Below are 24,927 nucleotides of genomic sequence, written 5' to 3'. Positions count from 1 at the left end.
GGAATTTATTCTCTCACAGTTCTGGAGGCTGGAAGTCTAAAAGGGGGTATTGGCAGGGCCGTGGTCCCTCCTAAGGCACTAAGGAGGAGGACCCTAGCTTGCTCCTTCCAGCGTGTGGTGGTCCAGGCACTCCTTTCACTCGGGGACTCCGCTGTCTGCTTTCGTCGTCCCCCGGCCTTCTGCTCTCCCTGGCTCTCTCTGCTCTGTGGTCTCTTATCAGGATTTAGGGTTGACCTGGATCCTGCCAGATCTCATCTCAAGATTCTTAACTGAATTAGATCTGCAAAGATCCTTTTTCCAAATCAGGTTATATTAGAAGATTCCTGGACGTGGACATACCTTTTTTGGGGGGCTACCGTTTAAACCACTATAAGTGCGGGCTGCCTTCTCTCAGGAGCTCCTGGTAGGAGCTTGGTGAGGCCCAGAAGCTGTGTGATTGGATGTCATTCAAGTAAGACTGCAGGGGTGTGTGTGATGGGACAGGGTGCTTGCAGGTCAGGGCTAGGAGGATCTGGCCGAGTGCAGCCTCAACTCACGTCCCAAGGGGAGGACGTTTTTTCCCCATCCTTGCTGCTACAGGGCCTGGTACTGTAGCGGCCCACAGTTGGTGCTTTATAAACACTTGGTGGTTGGTACTTAATGCTTATAATAGGTGATTTGTGAATCCTCATTGATAGATCTAACCTTGAGAGTGTGGCATTGAGCAAAAAGCCCAGTGTTTTCTTAGAGAACTTTTATAAGATTTTTTTGTAAATAAACAGCAACCCCCTGATTTTTATATAAAATGCTGTTATGCTTATTATAAAAATTTTAAACAATTGTAAAGTACAGAGAAAGCAAAACAAAACAAAACAAAAAAACCTAATAATAATTCTAACATCCAGACATATTCATCCTTACCATTTGCTAAGTGTCCAGACATCTTGGCATCATACACACAGATAGAGGCATAAATAAATGTTTGTGTTCCTTTATAATGAAATAGTTAAATTCAATTTTACTTGCATTTAACCAGAGAAGAAAAGGCCTGGTGGCTCAGAAGGAATTGCTTAAGTTTAGATAAATGTTTCCTCTCTGTAAGGGATATTAATTCCTATAAGTGTCCTCTGAACAGGAGATGCAAGATTAAAAAGTAATTTTTCAGGATGGAGACATTAACTTTTTTTTTTTTTACTAACCTGTTTCAATTTGATACATAATGTTTGTCTCCCTGACTTGAAATAGGAGGACCAGGTGATTTTGGAGGGGTAGGGGCCCCTAGGAGGGCATGACTGTTGCTTTTGAGGCGAATTGCTGTGCCCTCACCAGGAGGCTGGGCTGACATTTGCTTCTCCAGTCCCATGGCAGGAGGGCCCCAGAGCCCTGGCTCTCCTCTTGGTTAACTCAGTTAACCAGACACCGAGCTGAGCTGTTGTGGGCATGGATTGGGTTTGTTAGCATATGACATGGGCTGAGCTGTTTTGATTTGGCAGCAGGACCAAGAAGTATCTGAAATGTGAGATGTGAATGTGATGGCTGGTTGGCTCTAAGTGGGAAGCCAGAATGGGGGGTAGATGAGGCCCGGAGAGGGCAGAAGGGAAGATTAAAAGGAGGGGGTGGGGAAGAAGGAGGGCAAAGGGTTGAGAGAGGTGAGGTGGCGGTGTTGGGTGTGCTTCATCGATGATGACTAGCTCGTAGACCTGGGCCCTGTTTGTCCCCAGAGATGCTTTGCTTGACCAACATGATGATATTAAAAAATTTATTTCAGTACTGTGGGGAAGGGTATGCTCGCTCCAACTCTTATTTTGCCTTATATCCTTCCCGACTAAAGGTGCCTGAGATTTAGGGCCTTTGCCGGATTCCCTGCTGCTGTTTCTAGTGCGTTCCCTCTCCAGGGGCTGACTGTGGCGTGCGGCCCGAGCTCAGAGACCAGAATCGCACCCCACCCCAGAGACGTGGTGGGGATCAGGATGATTCTGAGAATCTGGCTGGGTCCCCTCATGGCTTCTGGGCCTCATCCTCCTGTGGATGTCCAGATGGGGCCCAGGACAACATTGGAGTGTCCCTTCGGGGTGGTGACTCCCTGGTTGGGAGGGCTGGGCTGTGGGAGGCAGGAGGCCGGCCTTGCAGCTTGTTTGTCTCCACCGCCTCACGCTTGGTGACCCTTCATTGAACTGGGAAGGGTGATCTCTGCCATTGGAGGGCGTGATGACTACGAGGAGGCAGAGCCCTAGAAACCGTCCTCTGAGAGTGACCCAAGATAGGACGTGACCTCCACTAAGTGCTCCAGTGTCCCCTGCTTGGGGGTGGAGGCAGGGGTGGCCTGGTTAAGTGCAAAAGGGCAGGAAATTTGTGCACGATGCTCTTCCTGTCATTCCCCCATGAGGGGATGGGTGCTGGGGTTCGGGCGCCCTAGAGTGAGTCCCTTAAACACCAGAATAGTGAAGCAGGAAGCAGGTCAGGAACCATGGTCAGATTTGAGGAGCAGGAAGGTGGGCTGTAGTGGCTGAGGCCAGGCAGGTCCACATTGGATTCGGGCAGACGGTAGAGAAACTGTGGAGCCAGAAAACTTGGGCCATTCCCGTTTAAGAATCTCACAATGGTGGACAAACACACAGGCAGGGGAAACCGCTTCTCAGGCAAACGAACAAACAAACAAACAGCAAAATGGCCCCTCACAGTGGCAGGCAGGCAGGTAGGCAGGCAATCAGCAATCGCCAGCTGCGCTGAGGGCAAGGCACCCGTAACCTTACACAGGCTGTACACACGTGGCTCTGCCACAAGCTCATGCACTGATCAGGCAAAGTACTAGCAAGCAAACGTAACACAGCTGTTTTCCCAACATGGGTCTTCAAAGCTTTGAGGATCCAGTAAATGTCAGGCCAGGGCTTTGTCACCTGGAGAGCAGGGCTGAGCTGGGATCCAGAGCCTTGGGGAACCTGAGGGTAGTGCTGGCAGTGGAGGTGGGAACTAGGAAGCCAGGCCTTCGGGTCATCAGTCTAGCCTGAGTCGTCATGGACCGCAGTGTCCTGAGCCCTGCTTGCATGGTGTGGTCCTTTCCCACCCAGTGGGCAGCCTTTCTTCTTGCTGCACGAGTCCTGGGCCCAGTGGAGGTCAGGAGTCCACACCTGGTTTCTTGAAGATTAGCAAAGAGCTTTAAGGCAGTTATCAAAATGTCACAGTCAAGTTCACCCCAGACTGTGAGTATATGCCACAGGGCATTTCGGGTTTGAGGAGCAGGGAAATGCTCCCCAGTCAGAGGTGTGGAGCTGGCGGGTCAGGGTTTCTTCCCACAAAGTCTTGTTGGGCTTGTACCTGTCAGGAGGTCTGTCTTTAGTTTCTTATGGCTGCTGAAAGAAATAGCCAAAACTTAGTGGCTTAACACAACAGAGACTTACCATCTTATAGTTCTGGGAGGTCAGAAATCTGAAATGGGTCTCCCGGGGCTAAAGTCAGTGTTGACATGCCTTCTTTCCTTCTGGAAGCTCCAGGGGAGAAACCATTTTCTGGCCTTTTCCAGCTTCTAGAGGCTGCCTTCATGCCTTGGCTCTTGGCTTTATTTCTTTCTTCAAAGGCAGTAACCATTCACACTCTCATCTCTCTGGTTCTCTCTCTCCTGCTTCCTATTAGAAGGACTCTGTGATTCCATCTGCATAACCCGGGCTCCTCATCTCATTTCAGGATCAGCTGATTAGCATCCTTAATTCCACCTGCAAACTGAATTCTCCTTTGCCACCACGTAACCTAATATATTCACAGGTTCTGAGGATTAGGACAAGAGCATCTTGGAAGGGGCATCTTCAAGACCCAGACGGCCTCTTCTGGGAACAAGCTCAGGCCACCTTCATGGGTCAGTGGGAGAGGCTGGGCTTTGTTAGACCTGGGTTCCTCATCTGTAAAATGGGGGATTTTTAAATGCACTTCCTTGCAGAAACCCTAGAGGCCTTTCTTTTGCGGGAATCTATGGTCTGTCACTGATGCTCTGCCTCGCTCATTTTATTCCTTTGTGAGCCCATGACCAGTTAGATGATTCCACAGGTCCTCCCTGCTCGTGGAGTTTAAAGGGTACACATGCTGCCCGTCCTAAGCTTTTCCACAGAGAAAAGAAGGCCACACAACACCTGCGCTGCCAGTCTACCACTGATTTGGCCTTGGTTTTGTCAACTTTAGCCAGCAACTTACTGATCCTCCCTGTAGGTGGAAAGATAACCCCTCACAGAGAAAAAGAAAATGACACACATGAGCCTCCGCTAGCCCTGATTTGAAGTTGTCTGATCTCTTCTTGAAAGGAGCTGCCACTGCCTGCCTCCAGTCACACAGTCATCTTCCGCCCGTCTCACTTTACCCTTGCTGCAGGTCTAGCCTCCTGGCTCTCCGTGTGGCTGGCAGGGAAACAGCCCAGCTGCCCACCAGATTGATAGTGACACCTGATCCCAGTGATCTGCTTCTGTCTCATTCTAACAGTGGCACCATTTCCCGTCCCCGGGACCACCCTCTGTTTCTCCTGTCCGAGTGCATGCTCTGGTGTGTGGGTCCAGGGTCATCTGGGGGTGAGGGTGGTAAGGCCCGTGGGAAGGGAGGGCGACACTTCATTATGCTGAGACTGGTTGTGCTTAGATAACCCTCCCCAGGTGACCTGCCTGGCACAGAAAGTCCCCCTCCTGGTCCCTCAGGTCAGATAGCGTTGCCTGGCTACGAGGCAGCTAGTGAGGCTCTGGCAGGGAAAGTAAACAGGCACACGTGTTTACAATTCAGTATTGCTGGCTAGCAAACACCAGCAGGCCTTCCATTCCACCCATAATCTGTAATTCTCCTTGTGAGTGTGGGGGGTGCTCGGCACCAAGACCCAGATGGCCTCTTCTGGGAATTAGCCATCAGCTGTTGTGAGGGATGGGGAGGGGTTGGGTGAGTTACAGCCTCAGCCCCATGGGGACTGTCATCAGGGTCACCTGGGCAAGACTCCTGAGACTCCTGAGACTGACCTGTACTCCTCGGCTGATGGAGCTTTGAGGGCGCTGGGCTCAGGTGCAGCTCATCCAGACGGGGCCTTGGACTGCAAAGAGATCACCGGGGGAGAAGTGTACGCACAGGGCACCCAGCACAGCGGATGAGCGGGGCTGGAGTTGGCAATCCACCGGCCAACCCGGTGTCCCGTGAGGGACTGCATCTGACCAGAGGAAAGGACGCCTTTTTCCAGTTGGTCGACTGGAAAGGTGCCCTTTTCCAATTCACACAAAGGCACTTTGTAGGCTTGCCTCGGTTCTGCTAAAGGGAAGCCCACTAATTTGGTGGCTTCCCGAAGACCACGTGTGAGGTGCAGAGTCCTGTGTGGCTTGTCGCCAGGCAGCTCCATTGCCTCCGGAGGCGGAGCAGGGGTCCTAGCAGCTGTGGGACGCACCCTGTGTATGGGGTGGGAAAGCAGGCCAGTGTCCTTTCAGCTGAAGGTGCACAAATGGCGGCCTGAGACACCTCCCAGCACTTGGTGGGGGAGGCCATGGGATGGTGTTCCAGGAAGGTCACTCCTGGCAGGGACACCTGACAGTAATGGGTGGTTCCCAGCTAGTGAGGATGACTGTTTCTCCTGCATGTGCTTCCTGCTTGCTTCTCTTCTGGTGCTCAGGCTTCCTCTCCTGCACTGATCCTGCGGCCCTCCTCCTTCTCTCCAAGTCTTCTCACGCAAAGACACTGCTAGGATGCCCCCCCGCCCCCAGGAAGCCTTCCCTAAACTCCGCTAGCAGGAGTTTGTATTGCTTACTCTCCTGGGTAACAACATCTTGCATGTGGAGGTACCAGTGAAATCTTTTCATTCATTTTGCCAATATTTATTGAATGCCTGCGTGGTTAGGGACTGCTTTAGGGCCTGGGGATACAGCCCTGACGTGGCAGACTAGGTTCCTGCCCTGTGGAGCTTGCCTGCCAGTGAAGGAGGTAGACTGTAGATATAAGAAATTATTGGCCCTGGCCGGTTGGCTCAGTGGTAGAGCGTCGGCCTGGCGTGCAGAAGTCCCGGGTTCGATTCCCGGCCAGGGCACACAGGAGAAGCGCCCATCTGCTTCTCCACCCCTCCCCCTCTCCTTCCTCTCTGTCTCTCTCTTCCCCTCCCGCAGCCGAGGCTCCACTGGAGCAAAGATGGCCCTGGCCCTGGGGATGGCTCCTCAGCCTCTGCCCCAGGCGCTAGAGTGGCTCTGGTTGCAACAGAGCGACGCCCCAGAGGGGCAGAGCATCGCCCCCTGGTGGGCAAAGTGTCGCCCCCTGGTGGGTGTGCTGGGTGGATCCCGGTCAGGCGCATGCGGGAGTCTGTCTGACTGTCTCTCCCCGTTTCCGGCTTCAGAAAAATACAGAAAAAAAAAAAAAAAGGAAATTATTAACACGGCAGCTTTTTTTTTTTTTTTTTTTTTAAGAAAATGAACTTTAACAGGGTGACATTGATCAACAAGAGTACGTAGATTTTAGGAAAACATCTCCACATCAATTGAACAGTCAATTATGTTGTGTACCCATTACCCAAAGTCAAATCATTTTCTGTCACGTTTTATTTGTCCCTCTTTATATCCTTCTCCCTCCTCCACACCCTCCCACCCTCCCCCATACTCCTTCCCCTCCCCTATATCCCTCTCCCCCTGGTAACCACTGCACTCTTATCTATGTCCATGAGCCTCAGTTTTGTATCTTACCTATGTATGAAATCATACAGTTTTTAGCTTTTTCTGTTTTACTTATTTCACTCAGTATAATGTTCTCAAGGTCCATTCATGTTGTTATGATGATACTCCGTCATCGTTTCTTATGGCTGAGTAGTATTACATTGTACCACATCTTGATCCAGTCCTCTATCAAGAGCACTTTGGTTGTTTCCATGTCTTGGGCCCTGTGAACAATGCTGTGATGAACATGAGGTGCATGTTCTTTATGTACCAATGTTTTTGAGTTTTGGGGGCAGATACCTAGTAGAGGGATTGCTGGGTCATATGGTAATTGTATTCTTAAATTTCTGAGGAACTACCATACTTTCTTCCACAATGGTTGTACTAATTTGCATTCCTACCAACAGTGGATGAGGGTTCCTTTTTCTCCACAGCCTCTGCAACACTTAATTACTACCTGTCTTGTTGCTAATAGCCAATCTAACAGCTGTGAGGTGGTATCTCATTGTAGTTTTGATTTGCGTTTTTCGAATAGCTAGTGAAGATGAGCATCTTTTCATATATCTGTTGGCCGTTTGTATTTCTTCTTGGGAGAAGTGTCTGTTCATGTCCTTTCCCCATTTTTTTAAAATTTTTTTTAGAGAGAGAGGAGAGAGAAAGAGAGAAAGAGAGAAGGAAAGAGAGAGAGAGAGAGAGAGAGAGAGAGAGAGAGAGAAGGGGGAGGAGCAGGAAGCATAGACTCCCATATGTGCCTTGACCAGGCAAGCCCAAGGTTTCGAAATGGCAACCTCAGTGTTCCAGGTCTATGCTTTATCCCACTGTGCCACCACAGGTCAGGCCTCCTTTTCCCATTTTTAAATTGGATTGTTTACTTGTTTGTTTCTGAGCTTTGTGAGTTCTTTATATATTTTGGATATTAACCCCTTATCGGAGCTGTTGTTTGCAAATATCATCTCCCATTTAGGTGGCTTCCTATTTGTTTGTCACTTTCTTTTGCTATGCAAAATCTTTTTAGTTTGATACAGTCCCATTCATTTATTTTTGCCTTTACTTCCATTGCCGTTGGAGTCAAATTCATAAATTGTTTTCTATGGCCGAGGTTCTTGAGTTTAGTACCTATGTTTTCTTCTATGTAATTTGCTGTTTCAGATCTTATATTTAGGTTTTTGATCCAATTTGAATTAATTTTTGTGCAGGGGGACAAATTGTAGTCAAGCTTTATTCTTTTGCATGTGACTTTCCAATTTTTCTAACATTATTTATTGAAGAGGCTTTCTTTTCTCTATTGTTTGTTTTTGGCTCCTTTGTCGAAGATGATTTCCACATATATGTGGTTTTATTGCTGGGCTCTTGATTTTTTTTTTTTTTTTTACAGGGACAGAGAGAGAGTCAGAGAGAGGGATAGATAGGGACAGACATACAGGAACGGAGAGAGATGAGCAATCACCTTAGTTGTTCATTGATTGCTTTCTCATATGTGCCTTGACCGTGGGCCTTCAGCAGACAAGTAACCCCTTGCTCGAGCCAGCGATCTTGGGTCCAAGCTGGTGAGCTTTTTTTTTTTTTTTTTTTTTTGCTCAAGCCAGATGAGCCCGCACTCAAGCTGATGACATCAGGGTCTTGAACCTGGGTCCTCAGCATCCCAGTCCGATGCTCTATCCACTGCGCCACTGCCTGGTCAGGCTGGGCTCTCGATTTTGTTCCATTGGTCTGTGTGTCTATTTTTCTGCCAGTACTATGCTGTTTTGATTATTGTGGCTCTGTAGTATAATTTGAAGTCAGGTACTGTGGTACCTCTGTTTTAGTTCTTTTTTCTCAGAATTGCTTTGGCTATTCAGGGTTTTTTATAGTTCCATACAAACCTGGTGATTTTTTGTTCCATTTCTTTAAAATATGAAATTGGAATTTTGATGGGAATTGCACTAAATTTGTATATTTTTTTGGGTAATATGGCCATTTTAACTTTATTTATTCTTCCTCTCTATGAACATGCTATATTTTTCTATTTCATTGTGTCTTTGTCAATTTCCTTTAATAATCCTTTATAGTTTTCACTATATAGATCCTTTACATTCTTCATTAAGTTTATTCCTAGGTATTTTATTTTTTTTGTTGCAACTATAAAAGGGATTATTTTTTTATTTTTAGTTCATTTTTCAAAGTTTTTATTTTTCTTTTTTTTTTTTGTATTTTTCTGAAGTTGGAAACGGGGAGAGACAGTCAGACAGACTCCCGCATGCGCCTGACCGGGATCCACCCGGCACGCCCACCAGGGGCAATGCTCTGCCCACCAGGGGGCGATGCTCTGCCCCTCCGGGGCATCGCTCTGCCGTGACCAGAGCCACTCCAGTGCCTGGGGCAGAGGCCAAGGAGCCATCCCCAGCGCCCGGGCCATCTTTGCTCCAATGGAGCCTCGCTGCGGGAGGGGAAGAGAGAGACAGAGAGGAAGGAGGGGTGGGGGGTGGAGAAGCAAATGGGCGCTTCTCCTATATGCCCTGGCCGGGAATCGAACACGAGTCCCCCCACACACCAGGCCGACGCTCTACCGCTGAGCCAACCGGCCAGGGCCTAAAGTTTTATTGTTGGTATATATGAAAGCAATAGAATTCTGTATATTGATTTTGTATCCTGTTACCTTACTGGATTGGTTTATTGTTTCTATTATTTTTTTGTGTGAATTCTTTGGGGTTTTCTCTATACAGGATCATGTCATCTGCAAAAAGTAAAACCTTTACTTCTTTTTTGATATGAATGCCTTTTAGTTCTTTCTCTTGTCTGATTGCTCCGACTAAGACTTCCAGCACTGCATTGAATAGGAATGGAGAGAGTGGGAAGCCTTGTCTTGTTCCTGATTTTAGAGGAAAAGCTTTCAGTTTTTCACCATTTAGTATATTAGCTGATGGTTTGTCATATATGACCTTTATTACTGTGATGTATTTTCCTTCTATACCTATTTTATTGAGTGTTTTAAACTTAAGCATTGTTGTATCTTATTGAATGCCTTCTCTGCATCTATTGATAGGATCATATGATTTTTGTTCTTTTTTTGTTTATATGGTGTATTACATTGATCGATTTATGTAAGTTGAATCATCTATGTGCTCCTGGAATGAATCCCACTTGATCACGATGTATTATTTTTTAATGTGTTGTTGTATTTGATTTGCTGGTATTTTGTTTAGGATTTTTGCATTTGTATAAATATCTGTAGAGATATTAGTCTGTAGTTTTCTTTTTTTGTATTGTCCTTGCCAGGTTTTGGTATGAGGGTTATGTTGGACTCATAAAATGTGTTAGGAAGAATATAAATGTGTTGAGAAGGATGGGAACCAAATCTTTGGAAGTATTGCTTCTTCAATTTTTTTGAAGACTTTTGAGAAGGATAGGAACCAAGTCTTCTATAAATGTTGGTAGAATTCACTAAAGTTGCCATCTGATCCTGGACTTTTATTTTTGGTGAGGTTTTTGATAGTTGTTTCTATTTCCTCTTTGCATATGGGTCTATTTAAGCTTTCCAGTTCTTTGTGACTCAGTCTAGGAAGATTGTATAGTTTTAGGAATTTATCTATTTCTTCTAGATTGTTGAATTTTGTGGCATATGGTTTTTCATAGTATTCTACAATGATCTTTTGCATATCTATGATATCTGTGGTAATTTCTCCTCTTTCATTTCAGATTTTGTTTATATGAGTCCTTCCTCTTTATTTCTTAGTGAGTGTAGCCAGGGGTTTGTCAATTTTATTGATCTTTTCAAAGAACCAGCTCTTTGTTGCATTAATTTTTCTATAGTTTTTCAGTTGTTTATTTCATTTATTTCTTCTCTAATTTTTTTTTTTTTTTTTTTTACTTTTTTTTATTTATTCATTTTAGAGAGGAGAGGGAGAGACAGAGAGGAGAGACAGAGAGAGAGAAGGGGGGAGGAGCAGGAAGCATCAACTCCCATATGTGCCTTGACCAGGCAAGCCCAGGGTTTTGAACCGGCAACCTCAGCGTTTCCAGGTCGACGCTTTATCCACTGCGCCACCACAGGTCAGGCTTTCTTCTCTAATTTTTATTATTTCTTTTCTTCTGCTGACTTTGGGTTGCCTTTGTTTTTCTTTTTCTAGTTCTTTAAGATGTGTTGTTAAGTTGTTTACTTGGGCTCTCTCTTGTTTCTTGATATAATCCTGTAATGATATAAACTTCCCTTTTATTACTGCTTTTGCTGCATCCCAGAAATTTTGATATGTCATGTTGTCATTTTCATTTGTCTGTATATATTTTTTGATCTCTGCTTTTATTTCTTCTTTGACCCAGTCATTTTTTAGAAGTATCTTGCTTAATTTCCACATTTTTGTGGGTTTCTCTACCTCTATTTCGCAGTTGAATTCTAATTTCAAAGCCTTATGGTCAGAGAGTATGCATGGTATAATTTCAGTTTTTCTGAATTTCTTGGTGTTTGTTTTGTGACCAACATATGGTCTATTCTTGAGAATGTTCTATGTACTGTAGAGAAAAATGTATACTCTGAAGTTCTGGGTTGAAATGTCCTGTAAATGTCTTTTCTGTCCATTTGGTCTAGTGTATCATATAAGACCAATATTTCCTTATTGATTTTCTGATTGGATGATTGATCTAAAGCTGTCAATAGTATATTGAGATCTCTAAATATGATTGTGTTTTTGTCTGTTTCTATTTTTAGATCAGGTAGTAAATGTCTTATATATTTTGGTGCTCCCTGGTTTGGGGAGGAAGATCAGGGGCTCTATTCTGGAAACACTGAATTTGAGAAACTCAAATGAGACAGTGAAGTGGAAAGACTCAATACTCATCTGGAGATGCTGATGTGGAGGGCCACAGAGAGAGAGATCAAGGTTGGAGATATTCATGTGGGGGAGTCAGCATAGAAATGATATTAAATCTGAAAGGGTGGATGGGTAGCATGGGAGGACAGTGGTGCAGAGATAAGAGGAGGCCGGCCCTCTAGAGGAGGAGGAGCCCATGAGGAGGGCTAAGGAAAACTAGAGGAGAAGACCTGTTGTGGACCCCAGAGATGCGAATGCTGCAAGAAGGAGGGAGTGGTGCTGAGAGGTGAAGGGGCGGGCATAAGTTCTTGGATTTGGCAACTTGGAGGTCATCGGTGACTTTGACAAGAGCATTCCTGGGGAGCTGTGGAGCTAGATTGATCAACTGATGGAGTCAGGAAGACTGTCACTCAGGTGTGCAGGATCCTACAGAGCTGACCAGAGTGGCCGAGTGTAGGAAGACTGATCATCCACTCCAGCTGGAGCTGGGGTCTCCATGTGCGAGGTGCAGCTATCTTCCTGCTGGCTAGGACCCCATGACTGCCCTGCCTCTAAACGGGTTCCTTTCATGTTCTGGGTATGCTGTTTCCCAGGCAGAACAGATCCAGGCTGCCTGATGGTTCTAGGAGAGGATGGTTATGAGGGTGAGTGGCTAGCCTGAGCCTCGTAGGTTTAACCAAATCAGGATGTACCTTCATTCTCCAGGAAGGTGTGGGAGAGCAGGGTTATGATTTCACTTCCTGGTGGCCTTTTCAGGCTGGTCACTCCCAGTGCTCCATTTCCCTTTGGAGAGCCGTATGGTCAAAGAAACTCCCAATTTAGTGAAGATGAGGCTGTGCCCTGGGGTCAGAACATATCACCGGCTCTTTGGGAAGTTGGAAGGGTCCTGGAAGTGTGTCTGGGACTGTAAGAAGTCAGAGCTCTCTAGATAGATCTGCTTTGCAATTACCTAGCTTGGCTGCACTTATCCACATTACAGGGGATGGCTTGAATCCCCAACTGTGGGTCTGCACCCTTGGTATGACTCACCAGGCCCCCTGGTGGCTGATACCATCAGTACCAGATGGTTGGTTGGGGGAACTAGGGAGCAATGACTAGCCCAACCAGCTGCTGGCTAAGTCAGCTGAGCAGACCCAGTAGGTCTGGTTGCGAGGAGGTGGAGCCCACCACTGGGTCCACTGCTAATGTCACTACCCAGGTGCCCTAGGAAACCTCCTTAGGGGAGACCAGGCCTACTTGGGGGCTGCGTGCAGCCTCCTCAGCCAGAATAAACACTTGTGCTGCTTGGCTGCATATTTTCAGTGTGGCAGGCTTGTCTGCTGTCCCAGTCCTGTCCAGATCCAGTGTGAGATTGGAAGGGGGCACCAGCCCTCTGAGCCAGGTGCCAGCGCTGCTTTGAACATTCACTGGATGCACGCATCTCTTGGTAGAAAAGGAAGCGGATTGTGAGAAAGAGGGTGAGGTTTCTAACTTCATCTTCCTTCCCTCTCTGTGCTTCCTTTGTCTCTTTTGAAGAGGGGACCACTGGGCAGGCAAATTGCAAGCAGCAACATACTATTACTATTTATAGTAGAAGGATGTGTGCAACTGGGCTGTGGGGGCCCTAAACCTCCTTGAAGCCTAGACGTGTGTGTTTGCCTGAGTGTTTACTGTATTGTGGGGGGAATGGGAATGTTTGAGGAGCTCTCCGTTGTACCATCCGTGAGTTTTGGTTGTTTGTCTGGGGGTGGTTTCCCAGGACTCTGTGTTGGCGTGAATGTATTTGCATCTGAACGCTTCCCGCAACCTGAACAGCTAGGGCTGGGCTGGGCAGCCCAAGGGCCTTACCCCAACCTCATCAGGTGCTGCATTTGCTACAGCACCCCATTCATCATCTCCGGCTGGCAAAAGGTGGCGGGGAAATCGAGTTACTTGACATATAGTTTTATGGGGAAGAAAGCTGTTCAGCGTCAGGATCCCCGCATGGTTACATATGTATAATTAGGTGGTTGGAACCTGGGGACTGTCTGTTAGAATCACTCAGGACCAAAGCATTTATTTAGGGAATCATTAACTAGAAGATGGGGAAGGCAAAGAACAGGCAATTTGCAGCCGTCCCCTTGCTGCAGGTTAGCCTGAAATGAAACGCCAGCGGCCTTCCTTCTGCTGCTTCCCTTTAGGGAGGACAAGGTTGGGGTCTTTTAGGGGCTGCCAGAGCTGAGGGAGGATGGCACCTGTCAGGACCACCGGGGAGCACAAGCCCCCAAAGTTACCAGTTTCCCCTGACTCTCCCTCCCCCTTTGCTTAGCCAAGCCCTGCAGTACAAAATCATGTATTGATTGATTGACTCATTCATTCACTTCTCAGTCCAGTACATCTGATGAGAACCGGCTATGTGGTAAGCAAGGGACTGACTCCAGCAAAATCCCAGCAATCAATTGTCCTGGGTGGAGGGGGTGTCGACAGGAAGAGCCCAGATAACTGAAATTCTGGCTGAGGTAATCTCCAAACCTTGTGTCTGCCACTTACTAACAGAGCTGGTGTGGGCATGGGGGAAGGGGCTTTGTTTTTCTTCTTCACCTTAGAACAGAGATGTGCAGCTGGGAACATGTCCTGGACAGGAGGGTGCCAGAGCAGCCAACAGTTTGCAGCTGGAGACATGATGCCATGGAAATAGTGGTCTTTCTCAGTGACAGCTCAGCCCCAATGGGGGGGGGGGGAGGGAGAGTGGCTGCCTGCATACCCTGTAGTGGGTGTGGAACCCGAGACACAGAGGTAGGAGAGCCCCGTTGAGAATGTTTGTTGGTATATGGTATCTGCCTTGGTGTGTGGAGCCTCCTACTTTAGAAATAGTGTGAAGTTGCGTCCTTCCACTCACTCGGTTTTTCCCCCGCCAAACGGCCTTGACATGAGTTGGGTAGTGAGAATGGCATGGGTCTTTCTTTTAGAGATGAGTGAACTGAGCTGCAGTCATAGCTGAGTGACTGGCAGGATGAGGACGTCCTTTCAAAGCGGGAGCTGGGTATGTTCGTGGTTCCCTGAGATGATGTAGACTCTGCCAGGAGAGCAGTGATGCTCCCATGGGCGAGGGTGGGTGGGGGGAGCGTTGGCTCGGGGCCAGCTTCTGAGGCAAAGGAAGGGGAGCAGAGTCTGCTGGGGAGGGCACAGTTCCATGTCCACCCTGAGATGGGTTCTCTCCACAGGACCTTCCTCAGCCTCTCTTCTCTCCCAGGCGCAAGTCAAAGCCAGGATGGTGGACAGAGGCTAATTGGCACCAGGATCCACAGTGCCTGTTCCTAAAACTGACTTGGTGGAGAGAAAGGTGGAGAGGTGGTGGCAGGCTCAGAAGGCCTTGAGTCCAGACTGCTGGGCATGGCTGCGGTTTCCACTCAACAGAGCCAGCTGGAAAGTGGGCAGGATGCATGGGGGGAGAGGAGAGGGAGGGGGAGGATGTGTAATGTGAGGGTAAGTTGGACAGCACCCCGGTTTGTGCAGGAACTTTGCCTGGGGAGCAGAGACCCCCCGAGGGACAGGGGAAGGAGCCATGCCTCTGATACTCAGCCAGACACCCACCTGCCAGCACCAGTTAGGAGAGAGCACAGTTAGGGAGTACCTAACACTGCGTTTCAGGGACATGGAGGCCTACAGGGAAGTAGAGGTTTTCTGGAGGCTAGCATTGCTGTTTGCTTCTGTCCTCTTAGCTCCGGGTCGCTTTACTTTCTATTTCTCAGGATAGACACAAGAGGAGCCACCTGGGCTTCGTGCCTGGGCCATAAGTATGGCCACTGGCGAGACTAGAGCCAAACTGCCCCCTCCTCGCTCTCCTGTATCCACGCCTTTGTCTAGGCTGTTGCCTCTCCTGAGTGCCTAATCCCCCAGTCCACCCTGTTGCAGGCCTGGAAGGTTTGTTTCAAATAACCTGATGAGATTTACAGAGCTATTTTTTATAGTTTCTCCACTGTGATTTTCAGACCTGAAGCCAAGCCCAACTTTGTTGGGTAGACTGGAAGTTTCAGGCCATAGATGGGATTAGAACCAGAAGCTCTGCCAACTGGCACCCCAGAGCCTGGCTTGGACAGCCCCCGTGGGTGTAGACACCATGATTCCTTTACCAGTGCCCAGTGAGGGACAAGGGTCACACCCTTGTTCCAAAGGAGGGACCACTTGGAAGCAGGACCCCCAGTTGTTTCCTAGAAAATGGGGCGGGATTGCTGCAAGGCAGCCATGTTCTTACAGCACCCCTTGCCAACTCCCGCAGGGTCTCCTGGCCTCGCTCGTAACCATTAATGGAGCCCATGGTCCACTCTTCACCTTCATCCTGTTTATGCTTTAGGTTGATACGGCCCTTTCCAGTTTATAAAACACTTTCTTAAACTCTTCTGGTTCTCACAACTGCTGTGGAAAAGAAGAATTATTTTGCCCACTTTACAGATAAGAAAATGAGTCTCAGGTACATGCAGTACTCTCCTTAGCCAGCAGGTGAGGCGCAAACTCGGAAGTTTGTGATTTCAAGTTTACCATTTTTTCTACTACAAGAAATAAGTACCGAGTACCAATAATTACTGAGTGTTTACTCCTATTTTTCATGGCTTATAAGACACCTTTTCACTCCCTCTCATTTAACGTCTCTGAAGTCAGGTTGCATTTTACTGGTAATAGTGTGCCATAGTCTGTGATTGGCGGTGTTTTTGCTGTTAGTGGCACCTAGCATAGCGTGTATCTCCCAATGAATGTCATTTTAGATTTGATGAAATTTGGTGTGTGTACAGCTTGGGTGTGTGTGTAGACATAGTTCTTTCCTTCCAGGAGGAAAGCTCAGACAGCCCTACCCATAGATGTGACAGAACACATTATGTACCCAAACCGAGTCAAGTGCTAGGGGAATTCTGGTGGAGGGGCTTCGGAAGGACATTAGGGAGGGTGGGTGGGATTTGGACCCTGAGCATCCTGTGTCTTGTGTATCAGCTAGCTGATCGAAATGACAGACCCCGTTCTCGTAGTGTGGTTGTTTAAAACTTGGATGCTGGAGCCTGTTTGCATTGCCTGATGCTGTCTGTTGACCTCGTTCTTTAACTCTCAGCCTCATGATTCCTTTACCAGTGCCCAGCAAGGGACAAGGGTCACACCCTTGTTCCAAAGTAGGGACCACTTGGAAGCAGGACCCCCAGTTGTTTCCTAGAAAATGGGGCGGGATTGCTGCAAGGCAGCCATGTTCTTACAGCACCCCTTGCCAACTCCCGCAGGGTCTCCTGGCCTCGCTCGTAACCATTAATGGAGCCCATGGTCCACTCTTCACCTTCATCCTGTTTATGCTTTAGGTTGATACGGCCCTTTCCAGTTTATAAAACACTTTCTTAAACTCTTCTGGTTCTCACAACTGCTGTGGAAAAGAAGAATTATTTTGCCCACTTTACAGATAAGAAAATGAGTCTCAGGTACATGCAGTACTCTCCTTAGCCAGCAGGTGAGGCGCAAACTCGGAAGTTTGTGATTTCAAGTTTACCATTTTTTCTACTACAAGAAATAAGTACCGAGTACCAATAATTACTGAGTGTTTACTCCTATTTTTCATGGCTTATAAGACACCTTTTCACTCCCTCTCATTTAACGTCTCTGAAGTCAGGTTGCATTTTACTGGTAATAGTGTGCCATAGTCTGTGATTGGCGGTGTTTTTGCTGTTAGTGGCACCTAGCATAGCGTGTATCTCCCAATGAATGTCATTTTAGATTTGATGAAATTCGGTGTGTGTACAGCTTGGGTGTGTGTGTAGACATAGTTCTTTCCTTCCAGGAGGAAAGCTCAGACAGCCCTACCCATAGATGTGACAGAACACGTTATGTACCCAAACCGAGTCAAGTGCTAGGGGAATTCTGGTGGAGGGGCTTCGGAAGGACATTAGGGAGGGTGGGTGGGATTTGGACCCTGAGCATCCTGTGTCTTGTGTATCAGCTAGCTGATCGAAATGACAGACCCCGTTCTCGTAGTGTGGTTGTTTAAAACTTGGATGCTGGAGCCTGTTTGCATTGCCTGATGCTGTCTGTTGACCTCGTTCTTTAACTCTCAGCCTCATGATTCCTTTACCAGTGCCCAGCAAGGGACAAGGGTCACACCCTTGTTCCAAAGTAGGGACCACTTGGAAGCAGGACCCCAGTTGTTTCCTAGAAAATGGGGCCGGATTGCCGCAAGGCAGCCATGTTCTTACAGCACCCCTTGCCAACTCCCGCAGGGTCTCCTGGCCTCGCTCGTAACCACTAATGGTGAGCTCAGTGTCCACAGTGTTGGAGTGGGGATGATAAAAGTGACTGCCTCATAAGTGGGCATGAGGAATAGATAAGAGAACACATGTGAAGTACTTCGTCAAGGGCCTGGCACATATACTGAAGGCTCAATTAATGCCAATTACTCCCATCATGGAAGGGTGTAAATTCGACAGTCGGCAGACCTTTGTTGATCAATTGCCATCTTTGTGTTAGGTGCAATCACATTTGTCATCTCATTTCATTTTCAGAACCTGGGAATATAAGGAATCATTATTGTAACATTTACAAATGGAGAGAGCGGGGCCCAGGCCACACAGCTGGCCGGCAGCCCACTGGGATTTGAATGCCTGTCTGTCTGACTCCCAATCCAGTGCTCTGTTTCCTGGAGCACAGCTGCTGCTGAAAATTACAGGCGAGGAAGGAAGCCCTGCTGATCCAGGGACTCGCTTCAGGCAAGGGATTTTATAATCAAATTGTTAGCACTGGGCGTTCTTAATAGTGGGTTTTCTGGCGTGGGAGGAAGAGCGGTCTCATTCAGAGGCGCAGGAGCTTAATTCGACAGGGGACTCTGTGCAGCCCATAGCTCTGCTCATCTCCACTGCCAGGGGCGAGTGGGCAGTTCTGGCTCACCAGGACGGCGGTTTGTCTCCCTGGCCCACGGTCCTTCTATTGTGCTTGGCTGTCCCCGGGGCTCAGTCCCTGCCCGTGGGCCCTGCCTGCCACCAGTTTGTGGTCCTGCCACCACTGCTGCTTGTGGCCCTGCCAGGGGCTGTGGGCTTCCTCACCTGAGTGTCCTTCCTGTCCTCCTAGGTTAACACAGGCGAACACACATCTTCTCTCCCTACCCTTTTCCTCCCTTCCTCTCCATCCTATATAACTCTTCCTCTTTTTTCACCTGGAACACTTGGCTCTGCACTTAGCAGGCTGTGTGACTTTAAGCAGGTCACTTGACTTCTCTGAGCTTCATTCCCCACCTTTTCCCCAACTGGGGTTTCATCAGGGTCCAGTGGGAGGTACTGGGACTGAATCCTGGGCCTGAATATTGCCTTTGGCTTTACCATTCTGTATCCTTTGAGGCAGGGCTGGTTTTTTTTGTTTTTTGTTTTTTGCACCCTCTGTGGCATTATCTGCAAAGTGGGGAGGGTAACCCTTCTCTGGGAAGTCTTCCTTTGCAGCACAGCCATTGCCTACGCCCTGTGTGTGTCCCTACAGGGATGGGCTTGCCCCGTTACTGCTCCTTTTGTATCGGGTTGTAATATTTAGGCCTCTGATCATCTCAGTCACTAGATGGAGGCCAGTTCTTTGTTCAGTTATTCATCAGCAGGTGCTTATTGAGCATACCTATGTGCCAGGAGCTGAGGTGACAGACGAAGTGGGGGAAACAAACGAAATGACAATACAGAGAGAAGTGATTTGATAGGGTGCATGCAGGGTGCTATGGGAATACAACCTGGGGGAGGGGTAGAGGCCAGGAGGGCTTCTTAGAGGAGGTGATCTCCAGGCTAAGGCCTACAGGAGTCAACTAAATAAAGGGGAGTGGATCTCAGGAGATGGACTAGACTGATTTTTTTGGGTCCTAAGCCTCAAGCCATTGCCTGGCCCAGAGGGAGGTCAGTAAGTTAGTTTCCTGTCTCCTTCCTCACTGCCTCCGAATGCTTTCCTGCAGAGAGGCGGGGGCTTGGACCACAAGGCTTCCTGGACCCTAGGGTACTGTAGCCAAGGGGGTTGGACAAGTATCCTGGATATGGCGTGTCCTGGGGAAGCGAGCTGTAGGAAAGGGCATGGCAGGGGGTATAGTCTGCTAAATGACTCACTGGCTCTGAGTAGGAATGCAGGTGAGCCAGAAGCAGGTATGGGAGAGAACAGGGAGGATGTTGAGGATGCAGGAGCCTTATCCTGAGAGAAGAGCTCATTCAGGACAGCCCAGCTGGACCCCTGCCTACCTTTTGATTGACTGCAGCCCATCTCCTAATGTGGCCTTTCTTTCTTTCTCTTCCTTTCCCTTCCTTCCTTCCTCCCTCCCTCCCTCCCTCCCTTCCTTCCTTCCTCTTTCTTTCTCTCTCTCTCTCTTTCTCTCTTTCTTTCTTTCTTTTTCTTTCTTTTTAGTGAGAGAGAGACAGACAGACAGATAGGGACAGACAGATAAGAAGGAAGTGAGATGAGAAGCATCAACTCATAGTTATGACCTTAGTTGTTCATTGATTATTTTCTCATATGTGCCTTGACTGGGGGCTCCAACTGAGCTGGTGACCCCTTGCTCAACCAGTGACCTTGAGCTCAAGCCAGTGACCTTGGACTTCGAGCCAGCACCCTATGTGCTCAAGCCAGCGACTATGGGGTCATATCTATGATTCCACGCTCAAGCTGGCGACCCCACACTCAAGGTGGTGAGCCCACACTTAAGCTGGATGAGCTTGCACTCAAGTACACAATCTCGGGGTTTTGAACCTGCGTCCTCAATGTCCCAGGTTGATGCTCTATTCACTGTGCCACCTCCTTGTCAGGCTAATGTGATCTTTTCTATCAGAATTTTAAGAGTTGGCAGGGACATTGCTAGCCTTCTTTGTAGCCATCCTTCTAACATGTGACACCTCCAGATGTGTGAGATGGCCCAGTTCATACCCTAGACCCCTGCCCCTCTCCTTCTCCACTCCTTCTCCACTCCTTCTGACCTCCCATGCCACCTCAAGCCCCCACGGATGGACCCATGCCAAGGCCTCCTCCGACTTACTTGAGCCGTGCCCTTCCCCAGCGCCTGGGGACAGTCCCTGGCCGCTGTTTTCCCGTGGGGGATGTTGGGGCTCCTAGAACGTGCACAGGAGCAGTATGGGGCTGTGCTGGAGAGAGAGGATGGATAGGTTGAATGGCTGGTGGCCCGGTTGGTCCGGAGGAGGGAAAGCAGAGACAAGATGGCCTTCTTGGCAGGGTGAGCAGGTGGTGGGTGCTTTTTACACTGTCTGGAGGGCCAGGGCGTGAAGAGCGAGCTGGAGCCAGGGCTGGGGGTGGGGGGAGCGATGACAGTCATCACAGTCGCCATTTACTGAGGGTATTATTTGTGTCTCGCCCTCCACTGGACACACTATATAACCACATCCTATTCTACAGCCACCTAGCAAAGTGGGTCAGTCTCCCATTTTACAGATGTGGAAACTAAGGCTCAGAGGCTGTCACCAGCCTGCACAGCTAGTTACTACTGGTTACAGCTGCTAAGCAGCAGAGCCTTGAGTTAAAACCATGCTCGCCACACACTAAGTTGGAGCTATTTCTGCCATACCATGCTGCCTTTTTTGAGAGATTTAAAAAATTCGTTTTTTTCCTTCTAAGTCGGGCATCCTGCTCTAACCAATTTGGAACAGGACCGAGAGCGTGTACCCTGTTTATCAGTGTTGGAAAGTGTTGCTGGGGCCCAGGTGAGCTGTGGACGAAGCTGTAGGCCTGGCCCTCCGCTCTCGACCATCGTGCTCCTCGTCACAGCACAGCTCTGGAGTGCCTCAGGGCCCCGGGCCTGAGCTGCTGTCTGAGTCTCCCCAGGCCATTCACTTTATTTATTTTTAATTTTTCTCGTGGGATGGCCACAGGGCATGAGCACTGTTGTCTTTTTAAAAGAACATTAAAGAAAATAAATTAAACCAAAGTAATACATACAATGATTAAGAAACAAAACCCAGGCTCTTCATGAAAGAAACGGTTCGCTCTAGCTCTGCCCCTGTCCTCCTCCCCCAGCCTCACCCGCAGAGGAACCAGTTCTTGCTCTTTGCGCTGTTTCTTCAAGTGTTTGAGGAGGACGTTTTAGGCTCCGTGCGGTCCACGCGGATGCCTTGAACGATGCGGGCCCTGGCTTTCTTCCTTTCGGTGCTTTGTTTTTGTCCTTGCGCACAGGGCTTTCACAGATGGGGAAACCGAGGTGCCACGCACGGGGCCCTGCCTTGAATCCCACAGCATGTTAGGCACTGGGTCTTCCTCGGGCCTGGTACCGCTGCCGTTGTCCTTGCCCCAGTCCTGCCTTTGTGTCACAGGCTGGTAGTTTTGGGGACTCATTCAGTCTAATGGTGGAAGGGCAGGAACGATTTCTGTGCTCTGAATCCCCCTCCCCCCCATGAGTGTCCTCTTAGGACCTGCTGGCATGGTGCCTCTTCCCATGGAGGTCCTTCTTGCCTTGTAACATACAATGCATGGTGGCTCTACCAGCCCTGGGCTCCCCAGAAAAACAACACTGGCTAGAGAGGGGTCAAAGGTCAGGGCTAGTCAGTGTGGCATAGCAGCTTCGGGCGGACACCCAAATCCTGCAGTTCCTTGTTTGATCTTAAGGAAGTTGTTCAACGTCAGCAGCAGCAGCAGCAGCAGCTGGGGTAGTAGCAGCCACACCTACGGTGGTGCTCAGGCAGAGAGACAGGGCCCCCCCGACCTTCAGGGGATAGGCGCTGGTGGATGATGATGGATTTCTTAAAGAACCTTTTGGTGAGTGTCCTGGGCTGTGAAGGGGTGCCTGTTTAGGACCCTCTGTCGGGAATGGGTGAGTGGGGCTGGCGCTGGAGTCCCTCTTGCTGTCTCTGGCAGGGAGCCCCTGGTGGCTATCGGCCTATCATGGGGCGTGTAAGCTGCCTGTAACTCAGGCACAGAGAGGACTGTGTGTGCAGGGGGACGTGGAGGCTGTGGCACAGAGTCAGGGAGCAGATTTCCTCCCCGGCCTGGAGATCTGAGGTGGGGATCCTGGCATAGGACCAGGCAGGGCTCACCTCTGTGCTCTCCCCTTACAGGGAGGAGCCAAGAGTGCTGTGCCAAGCTCTGCGGGGACCACAGCCAGGTGTACACTGTGCTGTGGTCAGGAGTCAGGCAGGAGAGGGAGGGAGGAAGGGGCTCCATGACTGGGCTTCCACCTGGCTGCAGGCACTTGGAGCTGGTCAGCCTAGCCTGTGGGGCCGGCCCCTCTCCCCTCTGTGCCGGGGATATGTGGTGCCTGGGGTGGCCCTGGCGGGGGACTCTGTGCCCTGCCTCCGAACCTCAGAGCTGTGTGGTTAGTGTGACACTTGCAGTGGTGTGTTCGAAGTTTTGCTGAGCAAGATTATGCCAGGAGGATCTGGGGGTCCCTCGTGTCAGTTCCTCCAGGCCCTCTGTGCCCCTTCCAGTGACCATGGGGCCCCAGGCTGACTAGGCCAGGTCAGGACTGCTGGGCTGTTTCTCATTCACGGACCTGTCTTCTACAGCCGGGGGTGGGCCGTGTCCTCTCCTTTCTGCCCCACCCTGGCTGTGTTGTCCTTTCTCTAGGGGAGCTGAGAATGACAGGTTAGGGAGTGACAGGGCACTTGTTTTGAGGTTGGACCAAGGAGTCCCCCAAACCTCAGGCTGTGTCACCATTGGTTTCAGGACAGAGGAGAGTCTGATGTCTCTGCTACCAAACAGAAATGGCCTGAGTTCTCTGGACCTTGGTGTGAGTGTGGACTGATATGCTGGAGGGTTTTAAGCTGGGGACCGATGTCACCTGATTTATCTCTCAGAAAGACCATGTGGCTTTTGTATGGACAGTTGATTAGAGAGGTACCAGTGTGGAGGCTGGGAGCCCAGAGATAGGGTTGTCACATGGTCCCTGTGAGGGACAGTGAGAGGTGGTGGGGACAGGGGAAGTGGCTGAGAAGTGCTCAGACTCAGGAGATATTTTGACAGTAGACTTGTAGGTGGCTTGGACGTAGGGGATGGGGGATGAAGAAATCAGTAATGACCGTTGGGGTTTTGTCCAGAGTGTCAGGGCGGGTGGAGGATGGTGAGATGGGCTGGGGGGGGGGGGAGGAAGATGTTTAAGGGAAAAAGTTAGGGAGCATTCTGTTGGGCTTTGTTAAATCTGAGATGCCTATCAGACATGTGTGTGAGATGTGGAGTTGGCAAACTCAGATAGACCTGGACTTGAATCGGGCTTCTGCCTTTACTGTGTTCACTTTGGGCAAGTTGCTCAACCGTTCTAACCCTGCCACTCTAATCCCCTTCCCTGGGCTCTTGTGAGGCGTATGGGGTGGCGCTTGTGAACTGCCTGACTCAGTGCCCAGTGCCTGGCACATCATGGTACCCAACAGAGGATACCTTGGAGCTTCCTAAAACTTTGCTTCTATCATCGCATTTTCTAGCTCAGGAACACGCGATGGCTCCCCATTGAAAGGAGCTGAGCTTGGAACTCGTGTTTTGTGGGCTTGTTTGCCTCATAGATATTTTTTGTTGTGTCCATATAGAGGTCTTTAAAAATTTGCATTGGTTATAAGAATTGGGAGAATTTACATTCAGATTTGGATTTCTGGCTTATCTTGAGAAGTTGAAAACTCTAGTTAACAGTAAGCTTTGTGTTTCTGCCTGCGGCCTGACCACAGATAAGCTGCTGCTGGCCCTTTAGGGAGGGGCGTGTGCTCTTCAGTTTACCACTGCTTCCCTCTCCCACTCTTTTTTTCTGTTGTTGTGGAGGTGAAATTTACAGAACATAAAATTAATCATTTTAAAGTGAATAATTCAATGGCATTTAGTACATTCACAATGTTGTGCAACCACCACCTTTCTTTAGTTCAAAATATTTTTATTGCCCCCATCAGACCCCGTACAGCAGTCACTCTTCCTTCTCCCCTCCTTCTAGCCTCTGGCAACCGGTAATCTGTCCTCTGTATCTGTGGATTTACCGGCTCAAGATAGTTCATAGAAATGCAATCAGACTAGGCTGTGTAACCTTTTTGTATCTTTCACTGAATCATGATGTTTTGGAGGTTTATTCACATTCTATCGGAATTTCCTTCCTGTTTACTGAATGATACTCCATTGTGTGGCTACGCCACAGTTTATCTGTCCTTCCATGGACATGCACTATGCTTCTACCTTTTGGCAAGTGCAAATAGTGCTACTTTTCATTGTACAAGTGAACAACATTTGTGTACAAGTGTTTGCCTGAGTGCCTGTTTTCAGTTCTTTGGGGTATCTACCTAGGAGTGGAATTGCTGGGTGATACGATAACTCTATGCTTAATGCAGTGAGGAACCGCCAAGTGGTTTTCCACAGCAGCTGCTCCATTTTCCGTTCCCACCAACAATGTAGGAGGGTCCCAATTTTTCCACATTCACAGCAGCACCTGTTATTTTCTGCTTTTTGACTATAGCCATCCTAGTGGGCATGAAGTGGTATCTCTCACGTGGTTTTAATTTGCATTTCCCAACAACTAATGATGTTGCACATCTTTTCATGTGCTTATTGTCTGTTTGCATATCTTATTTGGAGAAATGTCTATTCAAGTTCTTTGCCCATTTTAATTGGGT

The 24,927-nt window shown here is 48.8% G+C and overlaps 1 protein-coding gene across 11 annotated transcripts in view; it reads left to right on the top strand.

Moving 5' to 3' along the window:
- Positions 1-24,927, top strand: part of RAP1GAP2 (RAP1 GTPase activating protein 2) — a 490,286-nt gene that overhangs the window by 137,173 nt on the left and 328,186 nt on the right. The window contains exon 1 of one of the 11 annotated variants that reach the window (XM_066263023.1): positions 21,989-22,105. The exons of 8 other annotated variants lie outside the window; for them this stretch is intronic. In XM_066263023.1, coding sequence (XP_066119120.1) covers positions 22,076-22,105 — 30 coding nt within the window. In that variant the 5' untranslated portion in view covers positions 21,989-22,075. Of the gene's footprint in view, positions 1-21,988; positions 22,106-23,011; positions 23,076-24,927 lie in introns of those variants that run through there. 2 more of the 11 variants (XM_066263024.1, XM_066263022.1) reach the window with 2 other exon arrangements.

The sequence above is a fragment of the Saccopteryx bilineata genome, chromosome 2, assembly GCF_036850765.1.
Source record: "Saccopteryx bilineata isolate mSacBil1 chromosome 2, mSacBil1_pri_phased_curated, whole genome shotgun sequence".
Classification (NCBI taxonomy): domain Eukaryota; kingdom Metazoa; phylum Chordata; class Mammalia; order Chiroptera; family Emballonuridae; genus Saccopteryx; species Saccopteryx bilineata.
The sequence above is the reverse complement of the archived record's forward strand: the minus strand, read 5'-3'. Positions and strand labels throughout refer to the sequence as shown.